This window comes from Hyla sarda, chromosome 6 (genome assembly GCF_029499605.1).
Source record: "Hyla sarda isolate aHylSar1 chromosome 6, aHylSar1.hap1, whole genome shotgun sequence".
In the NCBI taxonomy this organism is placed as follows: Eukaryota; Metazoa; Chordata; class Amphibia; order Anura; family Hylidae; genus Hyla; species Hyla sarda.
This window is the reverse complement of record NC_079194.1, coordinates 155,946,812-155,957,914: the sequence shown is the minus strand read 5'-3', so window position 1 is coordinate 155,957,914 and position 11,103 is coordinate 155,946,812. Positions and strand designations below refer to the sequence as shown.

Genomic DNA, 11,103 nt, shown 5'->3' with positions numbered 1-11,103 from the left:
CCATCCAATTACAGCCTTTCTCAAGCATCTATATATATATATATATATATATATATATATATATATATATATATATATATATATGTAGCAGTGTTTCCCCAAGAAGGGTGCCTTCAGCTGTTTAAAAACTTTAAAACTTCAACTCCATGCATGCACATTGACTTTTTGGGAATGCTGGGAGTTGTAGTTTTGCAACAGATAGAGGCCCCTATTTTGTGAATCATTGCTATATAGTACAGCAGATGAAAGCAGGAGGGGAATAGTTGTTTAGTAACATTCTGAGCGTCGGGGTTGGTCAAGTGACTGAGGCAAAAAACAGCAGTTATGAGAAAGTGAGCACAGAGCGGCAGCAAAGAATGCTGGGACCTGTAGTTTAAAGACAGGAAGTAAACAAGCAGGAGGGCAAAAAGTTTTATTAGAGCCATGTACAGGAGATAAAAAGCTCACAGTATAATAATAGATGCAAGGTTAATGTCCTTTGCTGATCTGTGTTTTTTATTTTACTTTGTTTGTTGGATAACCTCTTTAATGAATTACTCCGCTCCCCAGCGTCCTGAACATTGAGTTCCGAACGCTGTGTGCGGGCTTCCGTGTTCACGCCCGCCCCCTCGTGATGTCACGGCCTGCCTCCTCAATGAAAGTCTATGGGAAGGGGGCGCGACGGCCGTCATGCTCCCTCCCATACACTTGCATTGAGGGGGCGAGACGTCACATGACGGGGCGTGACATCACGAGGGGGGGGGGGTGTGAACACAGAAGCCCACACACAGCGTTCGGAACTCAATGTTCAGGACGCTGGGGAGCGGAGTAACCCTTTAAGGGTACTTATTGGAGCCTGCCTGTGTTTTTTTCACAGCGGTTCTAGAGTAAGCTTGTGCAGGTCTCGGGAGCTCAACTGTTAATATGATAGCTGGGCTCCTGCTGTAACTACCACTCGGGTATTTTAACCCTTCACATAGTTACATAGTTAGTATGGTTGAAAAAAGACATACGTCCATCAAGTCCAACCAGGGGATTGAAGGGAAGGATGTAAGGGGATAAGGGAAAGGGATGTAGTTTTATAATTCTGCATAAGCATTAATGTTATTTTGTTCCAGGAATGTATCTAACCCTGTTTTAAAGCTGTTAATTGTTCCTGCTGTGACCAGTTCCTGAGGTAGACCGTTCCATAAATTCACAGTCCTCACGGTAAAGAAGGCGTGCCACCCCTTTAGACTAAACCTTTTCTTCTCCAGATGGAGGGAGTGCCCCCTCGTCCTTTGGGGGGGTTTAACCTGGAACAGTTTTTCTCCATATTTTTTTTGTATGGGCCATTTATATACTTATATACGTTTATCATATCCCCCCTTAAACGTCTCTTCTCAAGACTAAACAATTGTAACTCCTTTAATCGCTCCTCATAGCTAAGATGTTCCATGCCCCATATTAGTTTAGTCGCGCGTCTCTGCACCCTTTCCAACTCCGCAGTATCCCTTTTATGAACAGGCGACCAAAACTGAACAGCATATTCCAGGTGAGGCCGTACCAATGCTTTATAAAGGGGGAGTATTATGTCCCTGCCCCTCGAGTCCATGCCTCTTTTTATACATGACAATATCCTGCCGGCTTTGGAAGCAGCAGCCTGACATTGCATGCTATTCTGTAGTCTGTGATCTTCAAGTACACCCAGATCCTTCTCTACCAGTGACTCTGCCAGTTTAATCCCCCCTAAGACATACGATGCATGCAGGTTATTAGTACCCAGATGCATAACTTTACATTTATCCACATTGAACCTCATTTGCCAAGTGGATGCCCAGACACTTAGTCTATCCAAGTCATCTTGTAACTTATGCACATCCTCTATAGACTGTACCGTGCTACAAAGCTTGGTGTCATCTGCAAAGATAGAAACAGAGCTGTTAATGCCATCCTCTATATCATTGATAAATAAATTAAACAACAGCGGGCCCTGTACTGAACCTTGGGGTACACCACTAATTACCGGGGACCAATCAGAGTACGAATCATTGACCACCACTCTCTGGGTACGATCCATGAGCCAGTGTTCAATCCAGTTACAAACTAAAATTTCCAAACCCAAAGACCTTAACTTACCTGTCAGACATCTATGAGGGACAGTATCAAACGCTTTGGCAAAATCCAGAAACACTATATCCACAGCCATTCCTCTGTCAAGGCTTCTACTCACCTCTTCATAAAAGCAAATTAGATTGGTTTGACAACTTCTATCCTTAGTAAACCCATGCTGGCTATCACTTATAATACAATTATCCCCTATGTATTCCTGTATGTAATCCCTTATAAGTCCTTCAAACAATTTACCCACAATGCACGTTAGACTTACCGGTCTATAATTGCCTGGCGAAGACCTAGAGCCCTTCTTGAAGATTGGTACCACATTAGCCTTGCGCCAGTCCCTTGGCACAATACCAGACACCAGAGAATCTCTAAATATCATGAACAGGGGTACAGATATTACTGAACTTACCTCTCTAAGAACTCTTGGGTGTAGTCCATCCGGCCCTGGAGATTTGCTTATATTTACTTTACTTAACTTACCTTGTACCATCTCTACAAAGCATGTGACCATCATTGTATGTTTGCAGCTTACCTGCAACCGCTGCCCCTGCGATCCCTGGCCATGCGATCTTCAGCCCAGGTTCTCCATGGTTGCCTGTGTACCCGCTGTGCAGCATAGCCAGGTACATTGCCTGCGTTATGCTGAAGCTGCACTAGAGAAAAAAGTCAAATTAAAATGTACATAAAGTAAAATGTCTAATAATTCAATTATCCCCCCCCCCCTTTACCAGTTTTCCTTTACCAAATTAGTTTTCCTTTACCAAATTAGCCCTAACATAGAGCCATCAGTTGAAAAGAAAATGATGGAACTTGTAATGTGGCAACACTAATTATCATTTTTTTTTCTATTATGGCAATGTAGTAAAAAAAACTAAACAAATTTGGTATTGCTGTAATCATATTGACTCACATAAAACTATAATGTTAATTTTACAATACTGTGAATGGTGTAAATTTAAAGTGCAAAAAAGAATGACAAAATTTGCCTTTTTTTTGTATTTGACCAGGAAACAAAGAGTTAATCAAAGTTTATCAATAAGATATGAACCCCAGAATGGTGGCATTAAAGTGGTACTCCGGTGGAAAACTATTTTGTTCAAATCAACTTGCGCCAGAAAGTTAAACAGATTTATAAATGACTTCTATTAAAAAAATCTTAATCCTTCCAGTATGTATCAGCTGCTATATGCTCCAGAGGAAGTTGTGCAGTTCTTTTCTGTCTGATCACAGTGCTCTCTGCTGACATTCTATGTCAGGAACTGTCTGAAGCAGGAGAGGTTTGCTATGCAGATTTGCTCTTACTCTGGACAGTTTCTGACATAGACAGAGGGGTCAGCAGAGAGCACAGTGGTCAGACTGAAAACAACAAATCCCCTTCCTCCGTAATATACAGCAACTGACAAGTACTGGAAGGATTAAGATTCTTTATAGAAGTAATTTACAAATCTGTTTAACTTTCTGAAGCCAGTTGATATGAATACAATGCTTCCACCGGAGTACCCCTTTAAATATTACAACTGGCCCAGCAAAAAACAAGCTCACATATTGCTTTGTTGATTGAAAAATAAAAAAAAGTTACGGCACTTGGAAGGCGACAATGGGGAAAAAAAAATAGCTTGACCATTAGGCCCAAAAGGCGTGCCAGGGAAGGGGTTTATAGTTTTGACAAATATGTTTGTTTCTTTTAATTTTTTTATTAACTTTTTATACTAGGAAATTGGGAGTGATTTGAATTTTTATTAGAGGTGGGTTACCGTATATTATTAAAAACACTTTTTCACTTTCCATTTTCACTTTTTTTTATTTTGCTACCCATTTACTTTGGGTCTAATGGGTCACAAAATCAGCTGCAGAAAATATGCAGCTAAAATATGCAGCAGATCCTGTACTTGTGAATGCATCCTACATGTGTAATGCAGCCATACCTTTTCAGACACATTACACGGTATTAATAAACAACGACACATGCGCAGCAGACCTGTGTGTGGGAAGCTCTGACATAGAGGAGGGAGGCTAGGGGCCCCAGGGACTCTGACAACGCCTCTCTGACTGTTGCTTTCTTAACCAGCCTAGCGGTATTCCCGAGTGTGACTCGGGGTTAATTTTCGCTGCTAGAAGCGGTAACCCCGGGTCACGCTCGGGGTAGAATTGCAGAGTTGCTGTGCGGGCTGCACAGTATATCGCAAAAGCAATCAAATCGCGATTTTTGCTTTTTGCGATATAGTGATGCAGCCCCCGGGAAAATATGTGATTATCTGCTCGGGTCGGCTCCCGTTGCGGGGGCCGGCCAGAGCAGGTAAAGACATATACTAAAAGTCAGTGTTTCTCAACCAGGGGGCCTCCAGATGTTGCAAAACTACAACTCTCAGCATGCCCGGACAGCCAAAGGCTGTCCGGGCATGCTGGGAGCAGTAGTTTCACAACAGCTGGAGGCCCCCTGGTAGAAAACCCTGAACTAAGTGTAAAAGTAAGAAGGAAGAAAATAAAAAACCTTTTGCTCACCTAGTCCCGGTCCCTGAAGATGTCGTTCCCCTCCGTGCGCTCTGTTCACTGCTCTATTCATCTTACAGGACCTTTCCCTTTTCAGCCAATCACAGGCCGCAGTGGTGTAAAGCCTGTGATTGGCTGAAGGGGAAAGGGCTTGTTCTGCAGCAAATACATTAGGTTTGAAATCTGCCGGCAAACCCAGTGTATTTGCTGCAGGACAAGGTGACAAGGGGGGAATGTGACACAGGGGAGAATGTAACAAGGGGGGGGGGGGGAATGTGACAAGGGGGGGGGGGGAATGTGACATAGGGGGGAATGTGACATAGGGGGGAATGTGACATAGGGGGGAATGTGACAGAGGGGAGAATGTGACAAGGGGGGGGGGATGTGACAGGGGGGAGGAATGTGACAAAGGGGGGATGTGACGGGGGGAGTGGAATGTAACATGGAGGGGGGAGAAGGTAACAAGGGGGGGGGAGAATGTAACAAGGGGGGAATGTGACAGGGGGGATGAATGTGACGGGGGGGAGAGTGTAACAAGGGGGGAGAATGTGACAGGGTGGATGAATGTGACAGGGGGGGGGAGAATGCAACAAGGGGGGGGAATGTGACAGGGGGGGAATGTGATATGGGGGGGGGGAAATGTGACAAGGGAGGGGGAATGTGACGGGGGGAGATGTGGAATTTCAATGCAAAAAATTGTACCGCTTTTGGTACAAATTTCCAGACGGAATCGTACCGCTAGGGAGGTTAAAAAGGGAATTTTAGCAATATAAAGGCACAGTGGAAGCAGCCAGATGTATGGCTGCATTACATATGTAAGCAGCTTTTACATAGTGTACATAATTTTAGGATGTATTCACACATACAGTATCCTGCAAAGATATGATGCACAGGATTTGAAGCTGTATTCAGGTCATTTAGGTGACATTGAGATCTGCAGCATAAAATCTGTCAGTGCCAATTGTGCTTTCAGCAGGAGGGAGGGTGACGGCAGTGACAGGAGGTTCAGCAGGAGGGAGGCTGACGGCAGTGACAGGAGGATCAGCAGGAGGGAGGGTGACGGCAGTGACAGGAGGTTCAGCAGGAGGGAGGGTGACGGCAGTGACAGGAGGTTCAGCCGGAGGGAGGGTGACGGCAGTGACAGGAGGTTCAGCCGGAGGGAAGGTGACGGCAGTGACAGGAGGTTCAGCCGGAGGGAGGGTGACGGCAGTGACAGGAGGTTCAGCAGGAGGGAGGGTGACGGCAGTGACCGGAGGTTCAGCAGGAGGGAGGGTGACGGCAGTGACCGGAGGTTCAGCAGGAGGGAGGGTGACGGCAGTGACAGGAGGGAGGGTGACGGCAGTGACAGGAGGGAGGGTGACGGCAGTGACAGGAGGGAGGGTGACGGCAGTGACAGGAGGTTCAGCAGGAGGGAGGGTGACGGCAGTGACAGGAGGGAGGGTGACGGCAGTGACAGGAGGGAGGGTGACGGCAGTGACAGGAGGTTCGGCAGGAGGGAGGGTGACGGCAGTGACAGGAGGTTCAGCAGGAGGGAGGGTGACGGCAGTGACAGGAGGTTCAGCAGGAGGGAGGGTGACGGCAGTGACAGGAGGGAGGGTGACGGCAGTGACAGGAGGTTCGGCAGGAGGGAGGGTAACACCAGAAGGTGCGACAAGGTGTCTGGATATGGTCATCAGCCCTGCACGTGGAGTACATGTGCCACCTGGGCAGAAGCGGGGTTCAGTCCTCCTCCAATCCCATACCACCACCCTCTCATGGCAGCACATCCAGCAGCCACCGGGTAGGTGGGAGCAAAGCAAGGTACTCTCGTCCGGCCCCCTCCTGATGACGGCTTCCCTCCATGCCGATTGGGAGGTGGAATTCCTCCTCAGTACACCATTTTCTATGGTTTAGGCTGGGTTCACATCACGTTTTTGCCATACTGTTTTCAATCTGTTTTCTAAAGAAAATCGTATGGAAAAAAAAAACGGATGGAACAGTATGGGAAAAAGTAAACCGTATGCGTTTTTAAACCGTATACTGTTTTTAAGAGTGCATACAGTTCCGTCCGTTTTTATTTTTAAAAAACCATACGTTTTTGAAAATGTTGTCCATTTTTAATGGGAGGGGTCTTTGGTGGGGACTTTAAGAAGCAAATGCGCATGTGCAAAGTAAAAACCATATACGGTTTCCGTATGGAACCGTATACATTTGCATTTCCCATTGACGTCCATGTTAAAAAAAACGTATGGGGTTGCAGTACGGTTTTTAAACCGGAGACAACTACGTTTTTGAGTATGGGAGAAAACCGTACTGCAAGCAAACCGTACGCATCCGGGTGCATACGCTTTTCAATTATTTGTCTATGTATACGGTTTTCAATACGGTTCCATATGTTTTCAATAATGAAAACGTATACGGGAAACGTACTTGAAAAACGTGGTGTGAACCCACCCATGTTGGGTCTTTTTATCCTGTTGCGCAAAACTTTGCCACTTTTTGCCACCAAAGAAACAGTTTAAAACCAATAATAAATTTCCCCCAAAGGATTAACACTCACAATAAATCTGACTCAGATAATCTGTGCAAGTTTTTGGCACAAATTTAAGGCAGAATTGTGTCGCATTTCCTAGCCACATCATTAGCTACAAATTTAGTTGAACAATTTGCCATCTCATAGCCACAAGTCAAGGTACAATCCTTGTGGGGGACATTTACCAAAACCTGTGCAAAGGAAACGTTGCCCAGTTGCCCATAGCAACCAATCAGATCGCTTCTTTCATTTTGCAGAGGCCTTGTTAAAAATGAAAAAAAAAGCGAGCTGATTGGTTGCTATAGGCAACTGTTCCTCTGGACAGGTTTGGATAACTCTTCCCCTAAATGTATTCCTATAATTCCCAAACTTCTACGATCCTCTACATGCGGCATTAGCTCTACGTCTATTACCTGGCAACTTCTCCTCCATTTACCTCAGGGGCTGTAGTTTCAGCCAGACACCACTAGATGTCAGTGCGCAGTTAGGCAGTGCGGGATTTGAGATTGTTTGGCCACTTTCTGCCTTCCGTACTTGTAGTCCGGAATTTGCCCTTTGCCCGAGATTACCACTTGACATCGCTTAGTTGTCGCTCTGGGCGCTGATCATGACCACCAGCGGCTCCATCCAGATCCCCCGACGCCTGCCACTGCTGCTCACCCAGGATGGGGTGTTACTGCCGGGCTCCAGCATGCGGTGTAGCGTGGACACCCCCGGGAACATGGAGTTAGTACGAAGCCGCCTGCTCCGAGGAACCTCTCTGAAGAGCACAATCATCGGGGTCATCCCGAACACCAGTGACCCTGCCACTGACAGCGAGGAGCTGCCTGCCATGCACAGGTGTGTCAGCCCCTGCCAGCTTCCCTATTGTAGTGCCACTTGTTGGAGATCCACACTGCGTGCCATGTAATGTGACATTCTCCCCCTTAGTGCCTATTCACACTGTGGAATTTTCTAGCGAAATTCAGTGGAAAAATTCAGTGGAAAAATTCAGCTTGGAAATTCCGGTGCAGCAGCCTCGCATTGTTTTGAATGGAGTCCTCCACACTATTGAGCAATGCTTGAGTATAGCTCCAGACGCCTCCATTGCAGTTCATTTTAAACAGCATCACCTGCACTAGTAACCTGTATATTCAAGTTGGGTGCTAGTTCGTATGAAATGTCCCCCCATAAGTTACTAGATATAAATAAATAAAAATGCGCTCCTAGTGTGGTATGTTTACGGTAGGTGAGCCCCTAAGAGAAAGCTAATTTTAGGCTTACCAGAGGGCGTTGTGCTGAGGGCACAACACCTATGATGGCATGTAGTATCGCTTAGTCGGCGTGAGGTCAGCAGCTCCAGGGTCCCCTCTGAGTGTACTAGACGCTCAGTGCTTCAAGTGAGATTCCAGGTGTGGGACCCATATCATGGAACACATAAAAATGAGTTCCAAAGCGCTTCCCCTCAAATTTAGTAAAAGTTACTAGATGGCATGGTGTCCTCCACCAGCAGAGTTGCAGAATGACTCCACCCTACCTCCCTTTTGTGGGTGCTGCTGGTGCCAACCTCCTTCTCTGTGGGAGCACTGCATGGCTCAACTTTCTTTCTTCCCCCCTTCCTCCAGAGGTGCAACTAGATGCCAGCCTCCCTTACCCGTGGGGTTTCCTCTGGGCCCCAGCCTCCCTTACCCGTGGGGTGGCTGCTGGGCCCCAGCCTCCCTTCCCTATGGGGGGGGGGGGGGGGTTTCGCTGGGCCCCAACCTTCTCTCCGCCCATGCGGGTTCTTTGGTGGCACCACCACCTGCTGTTTGCCGTCTCCCCTAGTCATTATCAGAATCTTCTGTATATGGTCTTGATAAGTTGTACTTCTTTCAGGGCTCCAAATCAACCCAGTAGAAGTAACCGGTGGCGCTGCTATCTCACGTGGTTTCCATAGACACACACGTGGGTTCACAGCGTTTTAGCCCTCTGCCCAAAATATTCTGCCCCATGTTGGTGGTGCTCAGTCCGATTAGACTTATAGAAATCACTTGATAAGAATGAATGATGGCACTCACCAGGTGGTAAAGAAAAAGTCCATTTATTCAGACAGCACGGGTACAAGATGCACTGGCCATTGTATTTTGTACCCTTGCTGTCTGAATAAATGGACTTTTTCTTTGCCACCCAGTGAGTGTCTTCTTTCAGGGCTAATAGTGTTGTGCACCCTCCAATCTCCCAGCTTCAGACTTTGTTCTGTAACTTTTTGCTCTCTGTCAGGTTTACATAAGACACCGAGGTGAAGGGCAACGATCGCAGAATGCTCTAGATACTTTACAATAACAAGTTATTTCTGGAGATAATATCAGAGATACCAAATAAACATACACCCAGAACCTGATAAACACAATGTCTGCTCTGACCCAATAGGCCCCCATACACATTAGAGAAAAGTCTCCATGTTGGTTGACCACCATATGTAATTGAGGGCCTTCCAACTGTCCCTGGATTGGGCATATTGAGGTGAGTGCTTGTGTATGGTGGGATCGGAAATAGAATAGCTGTCAGCCAATTAACTGCTATTTAAGGATACCTGCATCTTTATCTTTACAGTAAAATGATTTATGGACCACCTGCTCATGTCCATCTGTAGCAGTTTTATGATGTAAAAGTGTTCAGTAGCTTTTCTTTGGGGTGATTCTTGCTGTTTTCCTTCCCCTGCTGGGGGTTTGGATGTCTGACAGAACTAATTCTGTGCCAGACTTCTGTTCCTTCAGATTCCCGAAGCTTTGTGGCCCACTTGGAGCATACAGGAAGCTTTCACCATTTGGTTCTGTACCTGCCCCTCAAGGGGAGAGTCCTGCCCACCAACTTCCTGTATTCCGTCTTGGTCTTCTTGCTGCTATAGATATAAAACCCTTAACAATGAGTTAACAGCAAATTTAAAAGATAGTGACATACTTTTTAAATAAGTTTTTCAGTTGTAAAATAATAATATATGTGTTATATATTTTTTTAGTAACTATAATTTACATTTTTGTTTAGCATGGGCTGATAAAACAGCACAAGTCGTGTAAAAAGTGACCATTTAAATGTATACTGCCTGATATAAGTGTCAAACTTTATACTGCCTTATACAAGCGCCAAACTTTATACTGCCTTATACAAGCGCCAAACTTTATACTGCCTGATACAAGCGCCAATTGCTTACTGAGCATGTTATATGGCTCTGTATGGCATAGGGGGTCGCATGAGCAAACACTGAATCACTCGTTTGGCACTTTCTTCTGTCATTTGTCAGCTACACATGTCCTATTACACAGGGGGATGTGCAGCCTGCAAAATGTTTTTGTTTCTTTTCAACTTGTGAAAAACCCCTGAGCATCCATTACAAGGTATGCACAACAAGAAAAGCGGTTACCCGCACTCGCCGCTAGGCTTCAGTGGAATGACTCGGCTGTGTCGGCTCTCACAGACATTTCTTGTGTCAAACCCGCTGCAGGGCGCTCAGAGGCGACTGCCGTCTGGTTTGGCATTGATTGCGCTTCTTCCGAGGCCGAAAGAAGCGCAATCGGCGAGAAACCAGCTCTGAGCGCCCTGCAGCGGGTTTGACACCGGAGATGTCCGTGAGAGCCGACACAGCCGAGTCGTTCCACTGAAGCCTAGCGGTGAGTGCGGGTAACTGCTTTTCTGGTTGAGCATACCTTATTGTGACTTTGAGTTCTTTGGTTCCCAGCACCTCCGGACTCGCAGGCTTAGGACCCAGATCTCCTGCGGTGACATATTAAAGAGCTGTTGCCCTGCAGCTATTGTTAGGATATTCACAATTGTGCCACTTTGTCTTTGGTAGTGCTGCTCATCCACTACAAGGCTATTATCACCTATTTTGTCTTTTAGTGAAGGACTACAGGTCTGCATATCTGCTTGTGGGGGGTTATTGGGCCGGGATTGGGCACGAGCTCAAAGGGCTGCACATCTGTGTGTGTGTGTGTGTGTGTGTGGCGGTTGGGGGTGGGGGCGAGGAAATAAAAGGTTTGTGTGTTTGTATTGGTGGGGAGCCC

The 11,103-nt window shown here is 46.3% G+C and overlaps 1 protein-coding gene across 1 annotated transcript in view; it reads left to right on the top strand.

Annotated features, from left to right (window-relative positions):
- The first annotated feature begins 7,545 nt into the window (after window positions 1-7,545).
- The window catches only part of LONP2 (lon peptidase 2, peroxisomal), a 72,112-nt gene continuing 68,554 nt past the window's right edge, over window positions 7,546-11,103 (top strand). The window contains exon 1 of the mRNA XM_056525636.1: window positions 7,546-7,924. Coding sequence (XP_056381611.1) covers window positions 7,692-7,924 — 233 coding nt within the window. The 5' untranslated portion in view covers window positions 7,546-7,691. The remainder of the gene's footprint in view (window positions 7,925-11,103) is intronic.